Source organism: Canis lupus, chromosome 6 (assembly GCF_048164855.1).
Source record: "Canis lupus baileyi chromosome 6, mCanLup2.hap1, whole genome shotgun sequence".
NCBI classification, from domain to species: domain Eukaryota; kingdom Metazoa; phylum Chordata; class Mammalia; order Carnivora; family Canidae; genus Canis; species Canis lupus.
Window position 1 is genome coordinate 42,754,824 of NC_132843.1, and position 24,905 is coordinate 42,779,728.

General features: G+C 41.8%; 1 protein-coding gene across 3 annotated transcripts in view; it reads right to left on the reverse strand.

Annotated features, from left to right (window-relative positions):
- Nucleotides 1-676: 676 nt before the first annotated feature.
- Nucleotides 677-24,905, reverse strand: part of ACBD3 (acyl-CoA binding domain containing 3) — a 42,159-nt gene continuing 17,930 nt past the window's right edge. The window contains exons 2-9 of one of the 3 annotated variants that reach the window (XM_072830191.1): nt 19,864-20,005; nt 19,070-19,210; nt 15,635-15,793; nt 13,993-14,167; nt 9,824-10,010; nt 6,681-6,977; nt 4,442-4,471; nt 677-2,808 (exon numbers count right to left, since the gene is read on the reverse strand). In XM_072830191.1, coding sequence (XP_072686292.1) covers nt 2,597-2,808; nt 4,442-4,471; nt 6,681-6,977; nt 9,824-10,010; nt 13,993-14,167; nt 15,635-15,793; nt 19,070-19,210; nt 19,864-20,005 — 1,343 coding nt within the window. In that variant the 3' untranslated portion in view covers nt 677-2,596. The remainder of the gene's footprint in view (nt 2,809-4,441; nt 4,472-6,680; nt 6,978-9,823; nt 10,011-13,992; nt 14,168-15,634; nt 15,794-19,069; nt 19,211-19,863; nt 20,006-24,905) is intronic. The other 2 variants (XM_072830192.1, XM_072830193.1) reach the window with 2 other exon arrangements.

The following is a 24,905-nucleotide window of genomic DNA, read 5'->3' on the forward strand; positions in this document are numbered from 1 at the left end:
CTCCAAGCTAATAATGAATTATTAGCAATCACTTATTATTTTGAATAGGTTGCTGCTCCTCTTCCACAAGACAGATGGTCAAGACTCAGTCACATGGCTTCGAAGATGCACACACATATCAATAGTTCTCCTTAAGTACTTTCTGGTCTGGCTTCACAGTACCCCAACACAGTGATAAAATCCCAGGATGACCAACTCATTCTCTCTCTCCGAATCTCAAACAAGCAAATGAAATTTGATGTCCAGGTTGATACACATTTCAGTGGGGTCATTTTTAGAATAGTTTCTGGCATTCCACATTATACTGACTGGGGCACTCCTCTAATTATTGCTTTCCAAGTGCCAGACCTCAGAAACTATTTTAAAGCAGGTGGTCCCCGTGTATGTCAAGGAATATGCTATGCATCTGGTTGTATAGGGAAAATGATTTTATAAGTCCCTTTTAAGAAAAAGTAGTGCTTTCCTTTCCACGAAGAAGTCTGAAAACTTTAAAATCTTAACTCACTGGGGTAATTCACAGCAAAAATTAAATAATCAGTCAGAAATAGTCTGCTGTTGGTTTTCAACTTTTTAAAACAGAAAAGGTCATTTGGAATATTTCTTCTCATCCTTCCAAAATGAAGAAATACAAAACTAACACTTCAGAGAGTAACTGTATTAATGAAACATCAACGGGTTACAGATAAACATTTTAATTGATTAAATATATTATTTTCAAGATCTTTTTGAAATCGCACTTGTACTGTACTAATCAACAGCCAAAGGCAATAAAAAAGTTTAAAACCAAAAAAATGTTCTGACATGAGCACATGACAGGAACCACTGCTATGTAAAGTGACATACACTGCTCCCAAGAACAATGATATTTTTAGAAGATAATTCATCTTAACATGTGCAAGGACAAATCTGTAATCAAAGGCTGGAAGAAATATATATTAGTGCCTGCTTTTTAAAAGTTTATTTTACATTTTAAATACAGTATTTTCTCATTAAAAAAAAAAAAAAAAAAAGCCAAAGAAGTGCCTAACCCCATGGTTTCTATACCATATATACATGAGAGCTGATGGAGAGCCTGAAAGTGTTCTGGACAGAAGAACAGTGTGGACATCTTTGAGCTGGAACTAGTGAATCAAAATTAAAAAACACAAATTAAGCACTGCTTAGGAGAAAATAATCCAGTTTCTGAATAACCAAAAGAGAACAGAGTTAGGTATGTACAAAACCAGGTATTAAAAAACAGACAGAAATGCAGCACACAAAAACCAACAGCCCCTTACGTAGTGAACTGTATATAACGCAGCTAATCAACAGAGACCCTCCTACGAGAAGTGATTTATGATTTGAAATTATAAAAATCTAAGTATTTCAGTAACAACATACAGTAACATTACATGTGTATTGCCGTCTTTGTCGCTTTCTAGCTATACCACCCTCCCTTCTGAAAACAAGAATCTCTACACTAGTCGATCACTTATACAAATGTGAGGCAATTAATCCATATTTGTTTTCAGTAAGGAAAACAAAGATGTACCTCTTCCCATCTCTAAAGACAATACAGATTAAAGCTCTAAAACAATTTAAGCATGGGCATATGCATTTCCAATTCTCTCTAGTAAGCAATTCCAAACTGGAATTGTGTAGGGGTTTGTACCTAAGTATTAACACATGAAAAGAAAATGGACTGTCTCTGGCAGTGATTTCCATTTAGTGCAATGTTATTCCCCACACACCGAATTATATTTAAGTGATATTGTATATTTTAAATCAGTAGGTGCCAATTTGAGTTTACAAAACCCGTAACTATATGCTTGTGCAGAAAACAGTTTCAATTTGAGATGCTCGATAAAGCCCAACTGAGACAAAAAGGAATTTTGCTTTGTTACTGGTAGTGTACTAGTACCAGAGGAAGAGCAAAGGACCAAGCAGAGGCTTGCTAAGACAGATGTCTCAGGTGTTCTAGGTGTCTTCATAGTTCAATTAACAATCAGCTTTGAACATTCTTAAGATCTTGGAAAATAATTCTCTGTAATACAACTCTGAACTGAACAAGCTGCACTCAAAGCAGAAACAATCTGGGTTGTTCAAAACAAATTCAAATTGAGGCAACTTTTCTATTATAATCTGTGAGGTCTTGAGTTTTTCAGTTTTTACAAATGATGACCTTCCTCAAAGTCAGCTGCACCTCAGGTAGACTACTGACATGAGGATTTCCCATCAGAGGTCACTGTAACTACGGGCTCTCGTAAAACACATGGAGCAGGCAGCATGGACTCACCATCAGTCAGGTGGGGTCAATGTGGGGAGGTTTTATTTTAGAGACCTTAAAGATTTAACATGTAGCTCCTGTAACTTCAGCATCCACTAGTGACTCTGGTGGTCAGCACCCAAGGGCTCGAGGGGTCTGAGGAATCCCCTAACCCCAGAGTATTAATGCTAAAGGGTTTCAAGGGAACCCTGAGTCCCCACAAGAGTTCACCAGCCATCAGACCAAAATCAATAGGGTAAACACTGACTGCAATGCTCCACAAAGTCAAAAGAAATTCCAAACTAAACGCTGTCTTCTGCCCCACCCTAGACTCCAGACTCTGTAACATCTTTATCTAGTGTAATAGACTCTGTAGTAGACCGACTTTGACCGCCACAAAGAGTAGGAGTTGTCAAACTTGAGGAGGTAGACTCCTCTCCCTGGGTATTGGTGGCTACCGGCATACACTTCTTCGTGACAGTCCCGCCGGTACACAGGCACAATCTCATCCAGCAGAGGCTTGGTGGCATTCTTTTTGGCTTTCTCTTCATTACTGACGTTTTCTGTGAGACAGACAGGAAACACATCAGTGAACAGATCCAGGAAAAACGCATTTGCATCAAACACTGCAACCCAGTTCTCTCTCTGAGAAAATTCTCATCAGAAGTTCTCTGGAGCCATTCTACAACTTACACACCCGTGAGCACTTAGTCCCTGGGTCGTTTATTTGTTTATTCTTGTGTCTGACTAGCTGCTATCTGGTGGTGGAAGCAGCCAGCATCTCTCTCTCACTGGACTGTAACCACCACTACTACTTCTGAGCCCCACTCTTCCCCGTGCACAGCCCCTCAATTCCTCATTCCTTGCAGTACGTGGAACCTTGCTCGCCTGAGCAACACCAAGGAAAATGACACTCTCCTCTTCCTCTTCAACAATAGGAAAATTCTCTCTGTTTTAGGAAAGGGCAATCAAGCTTTGAGGAGTATCATTTTCTATATATCTGATATATAAAAAGTAAAATGAGGAAACCAAAGTATAGAGGTAGGCATTCAGAGACACTCTGAAAATCCATTACTTTCACTACAGGTCTGTGTTAACTCAAGGATGATCCCAGTGGCAAAAAGCTCTGATTCCAGGTTTGTTCCAGTTAATAGTTTTTGCTGTAATGATATGAAATTAGGAAAAAAATACCTCTGGAAACCTATAGGAGTGAGAAAATTGCAAATCAGCTTAAAATCTCAGTTTCATGTATAAAATATAAAGAATCTCAAGCCAACAGGTCAGAGGAATATACCATACAGAAGATAAAAGACCATAACACATTCATAACATGGCAGAGTGAATTGGGGCAACATTGGTTAACTGCATGGTGATTGTCAATAGCCATTGTCAGGAATTTAGACAAGGAAAGTCAGAGAAACTCTCACAGTCTAGAGGAGCTTAAAGAGACAAAATAACTAACTATAACATAGCAACCTGGATGGGATCCTGGAACATTAGATAAAAACTAAGGAAATCTGAATACATATGGACTTTAGGTGATCATAATGTATCCATACTGGTTCATTAGTAATGATGAACCTACCACAGTACAAGACAGATGCTAACACCAGGCGAAACTGTGTGTGGTGGAGTATACTAGAACTCTTTGTACTATTTTTGCAACTTTTCTATAAATCTAAAACTATTCTAAAATAAAATTTTATTATTATTATAATAAAATTATTATAATTTTATTATTTTTATATCTTATTATTTTATTATTAATTTATGGCTTTATTTAGGGGATGCCTGGGTGGCTCAGGTGGTTAAGCGTCTGCCTTCAGCTCAGGTCATGATCCTGGAATCCTGGGATCAAGCTCCACACTGGGCTCCCTACTCTGCGTGGAGTCTGCTTCTCCTTCTCTCCATCTGCCTGCTATTCCCCCTACTTGTGTTTGCTCTCTCTGTATCAAATAAGTAAAATCTTAAAAAAAAAAAAAGTTTACTTAAAAAAAAAAAGGCAAATGACACTCTGATAAATAGGCCCAAATAAGATTTGCTTCATCACAGCAATAAATGTCCTTCATTTGCAAATGAGAAATACAGAGCCATTCAAAATGCCTATATTGCCTATAAGCGTATCCATGAAACACATTAGCCCAGTAATTCAAAATCTGTAAAACCAAAGGTTACTGGGACAGATGAGCAATGTACCTTTCATCAAGTTAAGCAAAGACTTGGGACCTGTAACAATAAAGACAGGTAGAATTAGAGCAGGAAGATAGGTTATGAGCCACATTTCTTCAAAGAGAACAATTTCCCGTAGCTTTCAAGACCAAATAGAGAAAAACCAAACCAACAAACAAAAAAGACTGACTGCTCTTCTATCTTAAGCCAAGCTAAAAGGACTCCCATAAAATGCACTATGGGGACAAGACATGGTGGCACACAGTGGCCTTCATAAGAAGCCATGAGACACATGCAGCCTGTGAGCTACGTTTTCAAAAAGGACAAAGTTATGCTCACTCTTTGCAAACAACTCTTATTGCCATAAGTCCTCACTATTGTTTTGGTTCATACAGGGGTATTGACAGTTTTAGATGGAAATCATTTTATGATTAGGAACAGCACAAGGACATTTCCACCTGAAGGATATCACATATTAGAGCAGAGATCAAGGGTGTGCCAATGGTTCTCACCTCCAGAGAGGCACTGGTCCGTGGCCATGTTTACCGGTGCCCTGCCCAACATGAAGAGCCCCAAAATGACACTCAGGTGAGGGCTCACGCTAGGATGCAACCTCCCTTCAGAGAGTCTCCAATAGGCAAGCCAGCAGACATAGATCACCTCCTTGACCTGCTTCTGAACCGAGAATTCTTCTACACTATTCACAAAGCTCTTTAGAAGTGTAACAATCTACACACACAAACTTCCCTTCCCAGACACTTGCAAACAGTATAATTTTCATGAGTTCCTGTGATACAACAGAAAGGCCAGTCTCAGGACACCTCGGTAACTCAGTGGTTGAGCATCTGCCTTTGGCTCAGGGCATTATCCCAGATTCCTGGGATCGAGTCCTGCATCAGGCTCCTTGCATGGAGCCTGTTTCTCCCTCTGCCTATGTCTTTCTCTCTGTCTGCCTCTCTAATCTCTCATGAATAAATAAATAAAATCTTAAAAAAAAAAAAAAGAAGGAAAGGAAAGGAAAGGGAAAAGGAAAAGGAAAAGGAAAAGGAAGAAAGAAAGGCCAGTCTCTGGTCCTGATGTTACTTGGTGGCACCTGACATGGGGGTAGTGACACCTGCTCAGGTCTCTCTCTCGCCTCTGCTTGCTCTTTCCTCACTCCTGTTTTCTCCTTTCTGGTTCAGTCAGCAGTATCTGTGGGCAATGTTTTACCTTGGTCCGGTACTCTGAGATAAAGGCCGCTGAAATCAAAGTGCCATGACACAAAGCAGCTCCTCAACGACACTGGCCCATACATGTGTTGCCATATGTGGCCCCAGAGGGCCCAGGATGCAGCACATGTGGTGCCTGAATCCAACTGTGCACCTTGACAGCTGAACTTCTAGCCTTCCTCCACAAACCTCCAACAACTACCGCTTTCAGGGTATCCCAATGTGATGTCTGTGAAATACTACCAATCCTCTTCAAGCACAAGCAGTCTGTGTACAAGTCATCTGAAAGGTTAGAGCTCCAAAGAACCAAGAGGCTGCTTCTCCACTCTCGCAGCCAGGGCACTCTTTTTATACCAGCCTCTGCTATGCCGACACAGGAACTCAAGTGCTCACTAGGTATGTACCAAAGCCCTGAGCTCTACCTTTTCTGCAAAACAAAATTAAGGAGACCATCTTCTCCATTAATACGTATGTACTTTATAACCTACTTCCTAGACCAAGATGGAAACACTCCATTTTGTCTACTTACAGAGAAAATAAAAAATTATACTTGTGTAAAATGGGGAAGAACAGCTGACATTTTTTATTTTTTTAAGGTATGATGTTCTGGTATGAGTTTCTGTATTTACATAAAAAAACTTTAGAGCAATGACTTAAAAAGCTAATATCAGAAATGTAAATTTAAATAAATTCCAGAGTTGGCAGAATTTCTTGCTTGCTCTTTTAAAATTTTTCAAACGATCTTGCACATTTGGCTTTCCCTTTTTTTTTTTTTTTCACATTTGGCTTTCCAACACAAAATGCTGGAAGTAGCACAATAGTGAGAAGCCGTAGCATAACACACTGTCAGACAGACCTGCCTAGCATTAAAGCAAGGTCACATTTGGGCCCCAGTCCCTTCCAGGAGGCTGGCCTGTCTCTCAGCCTTTTCAGCTGAGATCCCACTTATGAAGAGATGAATCCCTGTCCAAAAGTGTAAATCAGGAAGCACAAGGGTGGCTGACATGCAAACCAAGCCATTTTTGCCAATACACAACCCAGAACTTGTCAGTACGGACCAAGAGCTCTACCTTCCTCCTCCTCGTCGTCATCACTGGACTCGCTGACATGCACACTGACAGCAGTGTTCGGAGAGTCTGTCCATTCAAAGTACACCCCAAATCCAATGTCATAATTGTCTGTAGCAAATTCCCAAAAGAGGTATGATCCTTCTTCATGAGTGGGGACGCGAACAGTGACCACTTCTCCTCGGCCCACTGTAATCACCGAGTCTGCATCCTGCCGAATCTTCTCTTTAAAGTCTTTGATCTGGGGTCGTGTCCACATGGACGGAGCTGCTATTACTGGAAGAGATTCTAAAAGCAACAGGAATTACACACGCTGAAGAGGATGAGCCTTCACCCGCAGGTGGCTGACTCGCACAGGACACCTGCCTGGCTGCAGTGAGGCACCAAGTATTATCTGGTCTATCTTAAAATCGAGGACTTAGAGGAATTTACATGTTTCCCAGCAAAGTCTCCCCCTGAACTGCAACATTTAACCAATGTCACTAGGTATTCAAAGGTCACACCACTTCAAGTAACAAATGCAATCCACAATCTTAGAAGTGATTTTTTCAACACTCTGATTACACATGTGGATTTAAAACTGGACCTTGGAAACCTCCTAGCTGGAGCCAGGGAAACCTAATAAAGAAGGGAGATCTGGACTTAGGAATAAATTCACTTTTGGATCTGGACAAAGAAAGCTGGGCTTTGACTTTAGTCTCTGTCAAAAAAAAAAAAAAGGCGAACCTTGACCTTTAAGGATCCCAAAGTTCTAGGGCCTATTCTAAAGGAGCTCAAAGAAACAGCAAAACTTGAATAGGACTGGAACCACTAAGGACCAAATAGAAAGGGGTAGTCTTGTTGCTGAGCAGCATCTATATACACCAGTCCACTCAGCAGGTTTTTCAGATGTGGTCACAGAAACCTTTGACAAAAAATTCATTTGAAAATATTGGTAGACTTAGGGTTCCTGGCTGACTCAGCCAGTGGAACATATATAACTCTTCATTCTTGGGGTGATGAGTTCAAGCCCCATGACAGTTGTAGAGATTTACTTAATAAAAAAAAAAAAAAAAAAAAAAAAAAAAAAGGGATCCCTGGGTGGCGCAGCGGTTTGGCGCCTGCCTTTGGCCCAGGGCGCAATCCTGGAGACCGGGGATCGAATCCCACCTCGGGCTCCCGGTGCATGGAGCCTGCTTCTCCCACTGCTTGTGTCTCTGCCTCTCTCTCTCTCTGTGTGACTATCACAAATAAATAAAAATTAAAAAAAAAAAAATAGTGGGATCCCTGGGTGGCGCAGCGGTTTAGCGCCTGCCTTTGGCCCAGGGCGCGATCCTGGAGACCCGGGATCGAATCCCACATCGGGCTCCCGGTGCATGGAGCCTGCTTCTGCCTGTGTCTCTGCCTCTCTCTCTCTGTGACTATCATAAATAAATAAATTAAAAAAAAAAAATAAATAAAAAATAAAAAAAAATAGTGATAAACTCTTATAGTGATAAAAGGGGAGAGGAGTTAAACCATGGGATTTCAAGGATTTATCCAAAGCTGTTTTCTGTTACTTACTCTAAAATGACAAGGCAAAAAAAAAAAAAAAAAAAAAAAAAAAGAGACAAGGCAGATGTCTCAAATTGTCTTTATTACAAACCATACCACTACCCAACCACCATCACTGCCGTGCTCTTCTCTTCCTTCTTAAGTTAAAGCCTAGCCTTGCTTTGGCTCTCTCAGCTCAGTCGTCTCTTCCCCAGGAAACCTCTGTTGACCTCTGCGACTCATTCACAGTCCCCACACCACGTGCTCTGAACCTACACGTGTCTTTCTCCCCACCACAGTCCTTACTGCAGCTACAGTTTACACCTCATGTGTCATTCTGCCTCACATTTTCCCCCTAAGCACTCAGAAAATCTTCCAATTGTTGAATGAATGAGCGGTCCATAAAAAGCTAGACCTCTAAAAATGCTAAATTATCTTCTGGTACTTTAGTCTCAAAAAATACATTGAGGGGCAGCCCCGGTGGCTCACCAGCTTAGCGCTGCCTTCAGCCCAGGGTGTGATCCTGGAGACCAAGGATCGAGTTCCACATCAGGCTCCTTGCATGGAGCCTGCTTCTCCCTTGCCTGTGTCTCTGCCTCTCTCTCTCTCTGTCTCTTATGAATAAATAAATTTTTTAAAATCTTAAACAAACAAATAAAAAACATCGTGGGGACCTGGGTGAAACAGTTAAGCAACCAACTCTTGGTTTTGGCTTAGATCATGATCTTAGAGTCATGAGATTGAGCCCTGGGCTCCAAACTCAGTAGGAAGTCTGCTTGAGTTTCTCTCTCCCTTTCCTCTGCCCCTCCCACTTGTGCCTACAACTTTCTCTCACTCTAAAATAAATAAATACATCTTTAAACAAAAAATACATCATAGTATATGGTAGGTAGCCTCCAAGATGCCCCTGCTAACCCTGTGATCCTCATCTCTGGGTATTCACGCACTTGAAGGGTCACTACCCACAATGCACAGGGTTGGTACATATGGCCAACAGAACACAGTGGAAGTGCCAACGTATTACTTCCAAAGTTACAGCGTAAAAGACACTGCCACTTCGGCCTTGTTCCCTTGGTTCATGTGCTCTGAGGAAGCCAGCCACTACACTGAGGACAGACAGCCTGAAGAAGAGGCTTTTTGCAAGGCAGGAAACACGGCCTCCTGCCAACAGCCAGTACCATCTTGCAACTCATGGGAGGGAACCCTCTGGAAGTAGAGCCTCTAGTGAAGTCCTGGCCGGCATCACCAACTAAAACCAAATGGGACCAGAACCACCACTGTTCAGCTAAGCTGCTCCTCAATTCCAAAAACCCCAGGAATCTCAACCACTGTATGAGACAATAAACAGTTGTTACTGTAAGCTGCTAATCTGGGTACGATTTGGTACGCAGCAATAGGTAACCAATAACACAATTCACAAAGTGTTCAGAAGACATCTGGCTTGTTCTTCTATGCTATTCTAAGGGTCACCAGAAGCATCAGATTCAGACTTAAAAGGGTACAGAAGCATTCAGCTCTCACAAATATGTAACTGCTCTCCAAAGCTAGTTAGCCAGACTCCTGACTTGTTTTCCATAAATTTCAATTACGACAACTGGACAAACACATATGCCAAACCATACCTTTTGGTCCATTCTCCACAGCTTCTTCTGCAGCTTCTGGCTCAAGTTCTTTCTCTGAGCTGTCAGTGTGAGTTTTGGCCTGTCCATTAACTGACATCCTATCGCCTGGTGCCACTGCATTCATTTTTGATGATGTAGGTAAAGAAGCCCCTGCGACTGCTACTTCTTGCTGTTTCTGTAAGGCTGCCTACAAGTGGAAAAACAGTGAAGACACACTGACCAGGATGATTAACAGGTGGCACATTTGCCCTGGAATGCATGCTGACCCCCGTTTTTATCCTACCAAAGCACTGTGCTTCAAGAAATTACTAGTAAACTTTACCAGTTTTATCTTATTTAGGATGATTATCAGTAGGACAATATCAAGTCAATGGCTAAATATGATAGTAGGTAGAAATAATCAACCCCCAAAACAATTAAAGGCAAAAATTGAACACAGTAACATTTGTTTTTAAAACTGACATAAGGGACGCCTGGGTGGCTCAGCAGTTGAGTGTCTACCTTAAGCTCAGGTCCTGATCTGGGGGTCCTGGGATTGAGTCCCACATCCAGCTCCTTGCAGGGAATCTGCTTTTCCCTCTGCCTATGTCTCTGCCCCCCACCCCTGTCTCCCAAATGAATGAATGAATGAATGAATGAGTAAATAAATAAATAAAACTGACATAAAATCTTGATAAAATTCAGATACACAAAATCTGACTCAGGAAAATAAAACTTGGTAGAAAGAAATGATCACAGAGGAAAATTCATGAAGGCAGAAACTGTAAATTAGTAAGACCTGATATAGGCCCCCAAAGTAATCAACAAATCAAATATGGACAATATTAACCAAAAATTAAATCTTCACCATAAGCTATATACAGAAAAACTCATTACAACTAAACTGAAAACTGTTACTCATGTTTTTTTTTTTTTGTTACTCATGTTATAAAAAAAAATACCAACCTAATTTAAAATAGGCTTGTAAAATGGAGCTTGATGTCAAACTATTTTCTCAATGAAAATTCATCACTATTTACATAATTATGATTAAAACGTGCATTCATAAAAACGGAATCAAAATGTCCTGAGTCAAAACGGAAGAGTAAAAACATCTTAAACACAAAGGGCAACTATGGGGACATTCCCCTCTTATATCAAGATGGATAGTAATATTACTAGATGTACCTAAGTGTTATTACTTAAGGAACTTTCGGTAAAACTTTGAATTATAAAGTACACAAACCATACACAAATGTACAGCCTGATCGTTTTTCATAAAACATACATACCCACATAACCAATACCAGTCAAGGCATGATCTGCATCCCAGAATCCTCCTTTCCAGATACCCACCCCCATCTGTGCTGCAGGGCTAACAACTATTCTGACTTATACTCCTATAGATTTGCTTTCCCTGATTTTCAATATAAATGGAATTGTATAATAAATGTTCTTTTTTGTGTCTGGCTTCTTTTATTTGACATTATTTTTACAACATTCATCCATAAGGTTTTAAGAAATTGTATTTTGTTTGCACTGCTATGATATTCCATTGTGAAGGTATAAAACTTATCCATTTTACTGTTGAACATTTGGGAATTTAAGTAACTTTAGAATAAAATCTTTAAAAAAAAATCAAGTCAAAAGTTAGCTAATGTTTTTAAAAGTAAAAATAAATAAAATAATGAAACAAAGAAAACATATGAAAAAAGCCTTTGTAATCTCATGGTTTAGGATAAGGACATATTTCTGCATATCTGTACACACACTTAACATATATCTACATTCCAGTTATTTCAATGAACAACGACGCTTTTTGTGCAGCTAATGCAGATTGGTAACACAGGTAAGATTTTCAAGTACCTCTTTCCAAGGCCCAGATTCTCAGTTATTCCCATATCGATTTTCTAGAAAGAGTACCAGCCTCCAGAAAAAGTGCGTACAACCAAAATAATTCGGCAGACTGAGAAAATTCACTGCACAACAGGACTGCAAGAAAAATATTTCTGTTGATGATCAGCAGGTCCAGCTCAGATGGCTGCTCTCTGGGAGGCCATGCTTGAAATCCTCTGGCAGTGAACAACTCCTTTGGGGATCCCACTGCCCTCAAATCAACTTCTATTATACGCAGTAGATCATAATGGTTTACTTACGTTGTCTCTCATCTGTACTGTGGGAAGTTTTTAAAAGCACAGCAGCAAACACCCACATAACCACATCTCTAAGTGAACAAGTATTAACATTTTGTCATTTTGCACAGTATTTATAAAAAAATCAATACTTATGGGGCTGAAGTTTCCTTTGTTCCTTTCCCAGCACCTTTCCTTCTCCATTCCCAGAGACCAGTAATCAATGTGTAAAACTGAGTTCCATCACTATAATCTAAATTATGGATTCAAGATCTTTCTAATTCTCTTCCACAGATTCTCGGTTTGCCCTATCTAACCAACTTTGCTTTCACAAAATGACAGTGACTTATCAACAGGGCAGGACATGGGAGCTATCCTATTGGACAATTATCTTGGAGCCATCACCGAAGCAGGAAGAGGCTGGTAACCTTGAAGTAGAAACAGGCTTTCAAGGACAGAAAATGAATCCCTCAAATGCCACTTATTGTCTTGAATATACTCTGGTTTGACATCTTTTTCATCTTCTCATGAACAAGACAAAATATACAGTGCTTTTTAACTTCTCACTAATGCTAAAGACTCAAGGGAAAAGGGATTTGAAGAATATTAATTTTCAAAGAATTTTTAAAAGTTGGCAAAATAGCAAGATCACTTCATCTGACAAGAAATGTTGAGCAACTACAATGTCAGACGTTTTCTTCCCTCCATTTGACAGATCAAAACTGCTTTCTTTTTTTTTTTTTTTTTCAAAACTGCTTTCTGAGCGAAAAGGAGTAAAAATTTGTTAGAGCCACACTACAAAGGCATTAATACCTCTGCCCAGTGTGAAACATGAACACAGGATCGGTTACCTGCTATATGTACACAACATTTTTTTTTTAAGACTTTATTTATTCATGAGAGACAGAGAAACAGAGAGAAAGAGAGAAAGAAGCAGAGATACAGGCAGAGGGAAAAGCAGGCTCCATTCAGGAAGCCTGACGTGGGACTTGATCCCGGGATTCCCGGGATCATGCCCTGAGCCAAAGGCAGCCATTTAATTTACTGCCTAGCCACCCAGCCGTCCCTCTATACAACATTTTCACAGAGCAACTATTTTTCTCATTTTAGTCCTCTGAGAGTTCAGTGAGGTGAACACAACAGGTACCAGGATTTTATCCCATTCCCATTGAGAGAAAGGCAGAGAAATCAGAGCAGTAGGTAACTTGATATCAAACAAGATGGGGGGCAGGGGCGCCTGGGTGGCTCAGTGGGTTAAGTGCCTGCCTTTGGCTCAGGTCATGATCTCAGGGTCCTGGGATGGAGTCCCACATCAGGCTCCCTGCTTAGCAAGGAGTCAGCTTCTCCCTCTCCCTCTGCCCCCACCCACCACCATGCTCTCTCACCATGCTTTCCTCTAATAAAGGAAATAAAATCTTTAGAAAATAAAACAACAACAAAAAAACCCCAAGATAATGGCAAAGCCAGGACCAAATGCAAGTGTTAACTGCCCTCCTCCCCACCCCTCATCCCACACGCTTTCCTTTAACCACCTACTCCTGTGTGGAAGCAAAGTACCTGGGGGTAGGGGAGCTGAAGGAAGACTACCACTGTGGTGTATGGGAGCACAGTCTTGCCACAGTACCTATCGCAAACGTCAAGGTGACCAGCCTGCAAAATCAGCCGACAGCCTCAGGGGACTGGTCCTCCCACTGGCAGCTGGCAGCCACCACCTGACAGCCCACCACCTGAAGGACATTGTCGAACTAAAACCAGTTACCCCAGTCCTCACGGTGCCAGGACCACCATCAGAGTTTCAACCAGACTCACTGGAATGACACCTGGTCCACACAACCTCCAGATGCTCAATCACAACAGAGCAGTGGTCACATCATTTTTTGGTTTAATATCATCTATTTGTTTTCAAAACTGCTATGCACCCTGAAAGTCTCCCTTCATAAAAGTCCCCTGAAATTATCCCTTTAAGGCTAAAGGAGGCAGAATTTATTAGCACCCATTACAAAAGAGCACGGGTCCCAGCGGAAGGACAGGTTGGGCGCTGGAAGGGGGTGCGCGCACCTGCTGCTGGGCAAGCTGGACCTGGTAGAGCTGTTGCATGTACTGCTGGTAGTGCTGCTCCTGCAGCTGGCGGATGAGGAGCTGCTGCTGCTCGAAGTTGCCAGGGTACTGCTGCGCTGCATACTGCTGGAACTGCACAGCGGTCTGTGAGTTCAAAGCTGCCATGATCTGCTGCCTAAAATATCAAAAAATACACACTAGTCTGACCGTGGGAGATGGCTCATGGCAAAAGAAAATGTCCCTATTATTTACTTTTATAATTTGTCACTCTGTGAAATGACTAACCCAGTAATGGCTACCGGTCAGCATGTCCCAGGTTACTAAGCCACTACTGCTCTCACGACCACGACAGAGGTGAGGTTTCAGAGAGGAGAAGGCACAGGCGTTCGGGAACTTGTCCAAGATCACACTGCCAGCAGCAGCCAGAGCTTGAATGCAAGTCTAGGCAATCGGGAGTCAGCCTGGACTTTCACCAGGATGCTGTAAGAGGCTGTGCTGCTATCTATGGCAAAGCTGAGACACTCAACTGTTGGCCACAGCTTCTCCACCTGGACACTCAGAGAGCAGTAAGAGAACGTCTTGCAAGTGGCCCTGATAAGTGTCAAAAAAGCCAGGAAACTCTGAGGGTCTCTCGCATTTAATTTAAAGCCTGCCTTCAAGATCAACACTGAAAATAGTAACTGGGCATGTTCGGTTGGGAGACAGTACTCTCTATTGTTATAAATCTCATTTTCTTTCCTACACACATCACACAATTCTTACCTCAGTCAGGTGACCAACTGAAAAAAGACCTGAAAGCCAGCTCTCAATAAATAAGTAGATAGATGAGACTAAGCAAAATCTCACAAACTCCTGAACAGAACATGACACTGGGCTTGGCCACCCAGGGTGCCACCCTCTCCTAAAGGTGTAGCATTCCTAGTCTCTCCCCAAAGTGGAATGAGGCTCCTCTGTGGAGCTGCTGAGAGATGACGAGACACCAAGGGACCATCATGTTCTCTGGTTTCCTCTAGATGCCAGGTCACCCCCACACCTCAGATCTTCTTCCCACACACATGGTTGTCCATCGATTTGTCCCTGTACCCACAACTCCCTCCTGAAGGACCAGCCCCCTGACAGAGCTGCTCTCACGGTCCTAAGGAGAAATTGTTTCACGTTCCAAATTCTGTATGAGGAACAGATGCCTGACAGAGGCCACACCAAGCAGACCCTCTGTCCCAAGACTAACTGGATCTCTCTCTGATTCCGGCCAATCTGTCAGATGCATGAAAACTCAGACCACACAAATCCACACTGGGCCAGCCTTGTGTACACCAAGGCAGAGAACAGAAGGGGTGAGACAGACACACAAGCTGGGGAAGCAAGACGAGATTCTGTGGACCTGGGGACAGAGCCAGCAAGCAACCTCAGCTCCTGCTCTAGTCCCTGGATCTGGTGGCTGACCCCATCCCTTTCCTTTTTGCAACCCACTGAAGCTGAAGATAAGGGCGTCTTGGGAACACGACAATCACTGGCACAAATGACAGGAGTTGGCACGGGTGTGCCTCCCAGCACACATCATAGCACTCTCCCACAAGCATGGCACACGGAGGCCATGGCGGGCCAGCTCTCAAGCTTCAAGACCAGCCACTGACCCACTTACTTCTGCTGCTCCAGCCGAAGCCTCTCCTCTTCTATTCGCCTCCTCTCCTCTTCCTCCCGCCTCAGCCTCTCCTCCTCCTCTCTCCTGCGCTTCTCCTCCTCCTTCTGCAGACGCTCTCTTTCTTCCTCTTCGCGCCGCCTTCGCTCCTCCTCCTCCTTCCTACAAGCCAAGGACAGACACAGTGAGCCCTGTATAAAGAATCCTGCTTTAAAATAACTTAAGGCTTTATTTCCCAGTGAAAACACAACTCTGAGAGAACAACATGGTCATATTATCGAAATTTGAAATGCACCCACTCTGCTAGTAGAAATTTATCCTGTGGGGTAGATCTCACAATCCACAAGAACAAGGCAGAAATAATTACAGCTGCGCAGCAAGAGAGAACGGTGTCCATCAGTAAGAGACTACTGAAATGATGTGCCCACACCCTGAAGGTCTCCCTAACCTACACTCAGAGTGTCACAGGCTTTCTCTTCCCACTGTTTATTGTGGTTGTAACTAAATTTGAGTGAGAAATTCGGTAATATATTTGCCCTACCATTAAACTCGGTGCTTTGTGAGGGCAAAGGCTGCCTATCTCCCAGCGCTTCATTCTCAGAGCTGAGCACAGTGCTAGAAAGAACAAGCATGTGTCTAGAAATGCATAAAGTACTCTGAAATGCCATGTAGCCAAAAAAACGACTATGTGGCCTAGTATGCAAAGGCATTTAATATGTTTGTTTAATGAAAAGAGTAGGGAAATGCATAGGAAAAGGTCTGCCAAGAAACATCTGACCTGGGGGTACCTGGGGGGCTCAGTCGGTTAAGCATCCCAACTCTTGGTTTCGGCTCAGGTCATGATGTCAGGGTCCTGGGATCAAGCCCCTCCATCAGGCTCCACACTCAGCAGAAATAAACTTTTTCTCTCTCTGCCCCTCCCCCACATGCACTCGCACTCTCCCTCAAATAAATAAATCTTTTTTTTTTTTTTAATTTTTATTTATTTATGATAGTCACAGAGAGAGAGAGAGAGAGGCAGAGACACAGGCAGAGGGAGAAGCAGGCTCCATGCACCGGTAGCCTCACGTGGGATTCGATCCCGGGTCTCCAGGATCGCGCCCTAGGCCAAAGGCAGGCGCCAAACCGCTGCGCCACCAAGGGGTCCCCAAATAAATAAATCTTAAAAAAAAAAAAAATACACCTTAAATGTGTCCTTTATCATCTATCAAGAGAAGGGAGCAATTAAAAGCAATGTGGGAGGGATGGATTTTGGTTTGTGCTTCACATACTGCCATAGATGAAACATACTTATATTACACATATCTGTATGTTGCTTCCGACATTTAAAAAAATGTCAAAGGGCTGCATTTAAAATAGAAAAAGAAGAGTTGGTAATGCAGGTACAGTCCCTACCCAGCTCTTGCCTGCCCTCTGCCTCTCTCCTGGGGGAACACAGACCCCACTGCATGAGGAGTGAGTGCCTCGCTGAGCATGGTATGGAGGGCAGGATGGCTGAGGAGCAGATGCAAGAGGTCTCTGAGGATCTAAGGGGATACCACTTCTTAGTCCTATCACAAGCACTGCTCGGCTTACCCCGCTTTCTCCCCAAACTCCTAGAAGTGATTAACAGCACATCTGAGCCACAACCAGGGCTCAACACATAGCAGTAATATGACCTACTTTTAACCTGTCACAGTTGGTGGATGTTCCACAACCAGAGCTAGGCCTGTACGACAGAAGTTTAATCTTAAATGCTTTCAGAGTACTAGGTGGATTTCATCTCATGACAAAAGATTTTTAAAAGGAAAAATGTAATTTTACATGTTAAGAAGACTAATAAATTACTCAATTTGCCATGAAGAATCAAAACTTCTGGGCAGCCCGAGTGGCTCAGTGGTTTAGCGCCACCTTCGGCCCAGGGCGTGATCCTGGAGACCCGGGATCGAGTCCCACGTCAGGCTCCCTGTGTGGAGCCTGCTTCTCCCTCCGCCTGTGTCTCTGCCTCTTTCTCTCTACTCTCTGTGTATTCTCATGAATAAATAAATAAAATATTTAAAATAAATCAAAACTTCTCTTCTGGATAAAAACAATCTTCCTTTGGATAAACATAATTTTTTTTTTAAGATTTTATTTATTTATTCATGAGAGAGAGAGAGAGAGAGAGAGAGAGAGAGGCAGAGACACAGGCAGAGAGAGAAGCAGGCTCCATGTCAGAGGCCTGCTATAGTTTTAGAATTCTTGTGTCGATTTTTTATAGTTTCGGTCTTCTTCCTATCAGGCTGTTTTTGCTATTTCCAATTCAGGTCAAGAAAGGAAATCAGAGAACCAATGGTTCCTAAGTAAATGTAATATAATCTGAGAAAACTGGTTTTATACTGCCATTTTCATTACTCAAAAACTTCAGATAATCAAAGTTATTGAAAATATAACCTCTAGATAAATAAGGTGTAAACCAGGGGTGCCTGGGTGGCTTCGGCAGTTAAGCGTCCACCTGCTGGTTTTGGCTCAGGTCATGATCTCAGGGTTGTGGGATCAAGCCCCTCAGGCTCTGCACACTCAGCAAGGAGTCTGCTGGATTATTCTCTCTCCCTCTCTCTCTGCCCCCCTCCTGCCCATACATACTTACTCTCTCAAATAAAATAAATCTTAAAAAGAAAACAAAGGTGTTAACTGTAATGCTGTGGATTTCATAGTCATGATGAAAAATCCCATCAACATAAACAGTCTATTCAGCAGCATACATGCCTACCCCCTGGAAATAATTAATAAGCCATGTGGGAGCCAGAGCCAATATGAATAACCACATAGTACAGGTGATAGCCATGATATGGAGCATAACATTCTAGAAGCTTGAGGGAAACAAAGGCAAAGGATGTGTCTGCAGCCCTGAAGGTTGGGGAGGGGGCCTGAGTTAATGGTGGAGCTTGCTCAAAACCTCAGTGTAACCAGGACAAGAGGAATGTTGCCATGGTGGAAAGGCGGTTCCTTTCAAAGGGATAGCCACACGATAGCAGTAGGCCCCTGCCCCTCAAACTCCAAGTACAAATACCTGCTCACACCAGCAGGTTGAACAACTGCCGTAAGAAAGGGGGATCCAGGGGTGCCTCGGTAGCACAGTCGGTTAAGGATCTGATTCTTGATTTTGGCTCAGATTGTGATCTCAGGGTCATGAGACTGAGTCATACATTAGGCTCTGTGCTCAGTCTGCTTGAAATTCTCTCTCTAAAAAAAAAAAAAAAAAAGAAATTCTCTCTCTCCTTCTGCCCCTCCCCCTGTTCAACCCTGAGATCTTTCTCTAAAATTAAATAAAATCTTAAAAAAAAAAAAGCATTAAAAAAAAGAAGTGGGGATCCAAGGGCAGTGGGGTTACGTGATCTAGAATAGATACTCCATAAGGCAAAGGCATCAGGACTGGGGCTCCACAGGAATAAAGTGTGCCATGCCATCAAACTTCACCTTTTCTTTTCTTGCTCTTCCTTCTCTATTTTGTGGGATGCAACATATGTTGAAAAGAGATGGCAACACCTATTTAGAAGCTTGACAAATTCTACCATGGCATCCTCTTTAGACATGTTTCCCAGGGCCGCCCATTCTCTCCTGGAAGAAATAACAAGAAAAGTTATTTCCGCCTCTTCCTAAGTGACTATGAATGTGATTTAATTTAAACCTAAACATGAACAATTCTCAATTACAACTAAAACAAAGGATGATTCTACCATAAGCAAAAGGCTCAAAACTCAAGTTTCAACAAGTATGTATCACTAATTTCCTAAATTAGATGTGCCACATACAATCCAAACGTGCTGCTGTGAACTAGATTAGCTGCACTGCTGATAATTTCCATACAAGCAAGAGCACCGAAGTCTGACTTTCTGTTACCATATTTTAGTCTTAACCAAATACAGCTCCCAGTGCATTCTTTCCTGTCATAATTCTGTCCCAGTAAGGAAATCAATGACTGTATGTTGTAAATGGCTGCTATTAATGTTATTTAGGAAGAATCAAATGAAGTTGTACTTGTCTTATGTTCATAATCAGATGAGAAAACTTCTTCCACATTATTTATCCATAAACATCTCCAAGCCAAAAACAGATACACATCTGAAGACTCCAGAAGCTGTAAGCAAAAATGTCTGTTTCAGTCTCACTCTAAAGCTAAGGAACCAGCTGATTCCATCTTAACCAATTCGCTTTGCACTCTTCTCAACATCACTCTTGCTAAAATTCATTATACAACAAAACACGGTTACCTCCTGTCATTCCCCAACACATCAAAGAATCCAACCTCAGGACAAGTGTCTGGATTATATGGACCCATAAGAACCTGCTTATGCAGTGCCACAAGCTTCAATTTTTCTTCATAAGTTGGATGAAAGGCTTTGCCATCTTTTTCTGTAAGATAAAGAAACATGAAAACAATTAGAATTTGCAAAAAAAAAAAAAAGTATTTTCAGTGTCCTATGCTTCCATTGTGAGGTATGTCACACACTCCCTGTGATAGATACAAATCTTATGGTGACATTTTTATTTCAAAAACTAGATTTTAATAGTCAGAGCCTAAGATAGAAACTTTTTATGCAGAGATTTTTTTTCATGAAGCCAAGTATCGATACTTATGTTCAAACTTCTACAGAGAAACCCATCTGTCAAGTTAACAGACACAAACTGTTCCACTTCATATCTTCTACACTTAACAAAAACTGCAGGAGGATCGTTTTTTTAAAACAGTTTATAAAAAATAATTTTGGGGACGCCCGGGTGGCTCAGCAGTTGAATGTCTGCTCCTGGCTCAGGGTGTGATCCCAGAGTTCCAGGATCGGGTCCTGCATCAGGCTTCCTGCATGGAGCCTGCTTCTCCCTCTGCCTGTGTCTCTGCCTCTCTCTCTCTCCTGAATAAATAAAATCTTTTTAAAAAATAATTTTTTATCAGTCACTTTTAATATAATCATGTATAAGAGATTATGCGTACCTTGAAATGCTATAAATGCATCCATCCCACTGAGATGTGCAATGTGGTGAAGGGGCTCTGATAGGAGAGGTGTGAATCTCCTCTGAGACCTTGCCTAGATGTGAGACCACTGAACCTCTCAGTCTATTCATCAAGTAGGGAGTCCACTGCTACTTCAGAAGAAATGGGATAGTATCGATGATGGCTATCAGATCCTTTTCCCTGCTTCATACCATGGTTGGCTCTGGCAGGTTTCCAATGGGCAATGCAGAGTGAAGCCAGTTTCGGCCTGTAAAGACTTCACTACCATCAACATTCAAAGCAATATGAAAGTGGGTGCTGGTAAAATGGGAAATCCTTAGAGAATAGTTCTGCTTCTTTGATACATTTAATTATTGGCTGGTTCTAACAAAAGAGACTACCACCTAAAAAAAAATAGAAAATAGGATATACTGCCTACATATTTTATCCATGCACACAGTAGTCACCAGAATAAAATTACCGATGAGACAAGAATGTGGATTAAAGGTTATGAACAGTAAACTCAGAGGAGAATGAAACAGGTTGCCAATGAGCAACCCAAGATCCCCGACCTCACTAATCAAGGAAATGCATATGGTTTCCATTAGATACAAAGCCTCTGCCACCACATAGGTCAAACAAAGTCAGGTAACATCAAGACTTGGTAAGAATGGAACAAAGAGGTACTGATTCTCCTATACTAATGTTGAAGTATACAGTTAGATATTTTGGAAGACAATTCAGCAATTTGTTTCAAAACTAAAAATGTGCATGCCCCATGACTCAGTAATTCCAATTCTTGTGATCCACTTGTGATACTCTCCTAAATATACAGACGTGGGGGGACACAGCTATTTTCTTGTTATGGTAAAACAATTTACAAGTTCCTCAATAAAGAAACTGCTAAACAGGGGATCCCTGGGTGGCGCAGCAGTTTGGCGCCTGCCTTTGGCCCAGGGCGCGATCCTGGAGACCCGGGATCGAGTCCCACGTCGGGCTCCCGGTGCATGGAGCCTGCTTCTCCCTCTGCCCGTGTCTCTGCCTCTCTCTCTCTCTCTCTGTGTGACTATCATAAATAAATAAAAATTTAAAAAAATATAAAAAAAAGGAACTGCTAAACAGTATGATCTATTCAGACTATGGTATAAATGAAGCAACTACAGGAAATACTAAGTGACAAAGCAAGTTGCAGAAAACAATACAGAATCACAGCACATCACTTATTTCATCCATTCAGGCATTCCCTCAACCACATGCTTCAACTTCTCTAAAATCATATTCTGTTTTACAATCCAGTATTTTACAGTTACAAGAGCAGTTTTTCTTTCTTAATAGCATGTAAGATAATAGTGAGTCTTAGAATTGACAAAACACAGCACCTAAACACACTCCCGAAGCATATTCTCCAGGACCATTATGTGAAGGTAGACACAAATAGAAAAATCTAGGAGTCACACTAAAGGGGACCAGGAGTCTCTTCTCAAAATTTAAGCCTTACTTTCGACATTTGAACCTTTCCAAGGAAAAGGTGTGGAGGAACAAACTGAACAGTTAAGAGGCATTGCCTCTAGGGAAACAACTGGCAAAACCAGTGGATGGGGACTGAAGGAATTTCCCAGTTATATAGTTTTTTTTTTTTTTCCTGCAAGAACAAACTCCTGCAATACTTGGAAAAAAAAAAAAAACAGTTTTTTGTTTTTTTTTTTTTAAGATTTTATTTATTTACTCATAAGAGACACACAGGGAGAGAAGCAGGCTCCCTGCAGGGAGCCTGATGTGGGACTCAATCCCAGGACTCCAAGATCATGCCCTGGGTTGAAGGCAGGCGCTAAACCGCTGAGCCACCCAGGCATCCCAGAAAAAATAAGTGTTAAGACAAAACTGTGGCACTGACCTTATTTAACAAAAATTGAAACAATTCAGCAACCTGTGAACCTGCCATATGCCTCTGCTACTGAGCAAACAGTATCACTAGACAATTAGCACCAAGAGCAGGGACTCCTCTAAAGCTTTTCGAACATGATTATCATAGCTCAAAAAAAAAAAAAAAAAGGATTATCATAGCTCTGTATTTACTAACGAAAAGGCAGCTCCCACTTTATTTTTTTTTAAAGATTTTATTTATTCATTCATGAGAGACCCAGAGAGAGAGAGAGAAAGAGAGAGACAGAGACACAGGCAGAGGGAGAAGCAGGCTCCATGCAGGGAGCCTGATGTGGGACTCGATCCCAGGATTCCAGGATCACACCCTGGGCTGAAGGCAGGCGCTAAACCATTGAGCCACCCAGGGATCCCCCGCAGCTCCCACTTTAAAACCCAACTCTTGGGACGCCTGGGTGACTCAGTGGTTGAGCATCTGCCTTTGTCTCAGGTCATGATCCTGGGGTCCTGGGATTGAGTCCTGCATCGGGTTCCCAGTGGGGAGCCTGCTTCTCCCTCTGGCTGTCTCTGCCTCTCTCTCTGGGTCTCTAATGAGTAAATAAAATCTAACCCCCCCCCCCCAAAATTCAACTCTTAGAATGCTATTTTGACGAATGATGAACATTACAGAAAATATTTTTATGTTCATACCTTCAACTTAATATACGTTTATTGAGCCTGAGTATAAATTCATTGTCATCATGTGCTTGCAAATTATTGAGGTACAATTAAAAATTTATAACACGGCAATACAGTAAAGAGCATATCCAGATGTGTAGTTCAGGTGTATACTTACTACAAACTAAGTATCACAGTTACATTGGGATAAAGAAAATATTTTATTTTTTTAAGATTTTATTTATTTATTTGAGAGAACACATGTGCTCAACCGCTGGACTCGATCCCAGGACCCTGGGATCATGACCTGAGCCCAAGGCAGATGCTAAACAGACTGAATGAACCACCCAGGTGCCTCAAGAAAAGATTATTTCAGAGTTTACTTCTGACTTACAAGAAAACAGATCAAAAGGTAAAAGTAAACTCATTTCAACTCCTGAGGCTGGGTCAGTAGTTGAGTTAAATTCCATCACAGTATATAATCAAGCTAAAGCAAAACAGACTGGAGTTTACAAAACCAAAACATACCTTTGCATTGTCTTTCATGGAAAAACTAACAAGCTCAAAATAGTTATTTCCCAATGAAATCTCTCTGAAATGCAACCTTGAAAAATTATCTTGGCAAGAAAAATGGTGTTATACCTATCTACTGTTATGTTATTTAAATTTTTTAAAAATTGGGCAGCCCGGTGTTTCAGTGGTTTAGTGCCACCTTTAGCCCGAGGCCTGATCCTGGAGACGCAGGATCGGGTCCCTGCATGGAGCCTGCTTCTCCCTCTGCTTGTGTCTCTGCCTCTCTCTCTCTCTGTGTCTCTCATGAATAAATAAAATCTTTAAAAATAGAGACAATTATAAGAACGACATTGTATTTCAGAGAATAGGTTTATGATGTATTAATTAAAGTAAAATGAAAAATCATATACAATGTTTAGAATTATACAAAAATGCCTACAATGTGGCCAAAGAGAATGTAGAAAGATAAAATTTAAAGAATTTGGGTGAGATTATACATAGTATAGGTCTTCCTTTTAAAAAATTACAGTGGAGCGCTTGGGTGGCTCAGCGGTTGAGCGCCTACCTTTGGTTCAGGTTGTGACCCCGGGTCCTGGGATTAAGTCCCACATCTTCTCCCTCTACCTGTGTTTTTTTTTTTTTTTTAATTTTTATTTATTTATGATAGTCACACAGAGAGAGAGAGAGAGGAGAGAGAGAGAGAGAGAGAGAGAGAGAGGCAGAGACATAGGCAGAGGGAGAGGAGAAGCAGGCTCCATGCACCGGGAGCCCGATGTGGGATTCGATCCCGGGTCTCCAGGATCGTGCCCTGGGCCAAAGGCAGGCGCTAAACCGCTGAGCCACCCAGGGATCCCTCCCTCTACCTGTGTTGTGTCTCTGCCTCTTTCTGTGTCTCTCAGGAACAAATAAATAAAATCTAAAAAAAAAAAAAAAAATATATATATATATATATATATATATATATATATAATTACAGTTAATGCAGCACCTGGGTGGCTCGGCGGGTTGAGTGTCTGACTCTTGATTTCGTCTCAGGTCATGATCTCAGGGCCGTGAGATAGACCCTGCATTGGCTTGTGCTGGGGGGTGTGGAGCCTGCTTTAGATTCTCTTTCTCCCTCTCCCCTGGAAACCCCACTTTCTTTTCTTCTCTGGTCCCCCTCCTTTCTCTAAATGAATAAACAATCTTTAAATTAGAGTTAAGATTTTTCTTACAAAATGAGCTACTTAGAACTCTATTCTAGGGACACCTGGGTGGCTCAGTGGTTGAGCG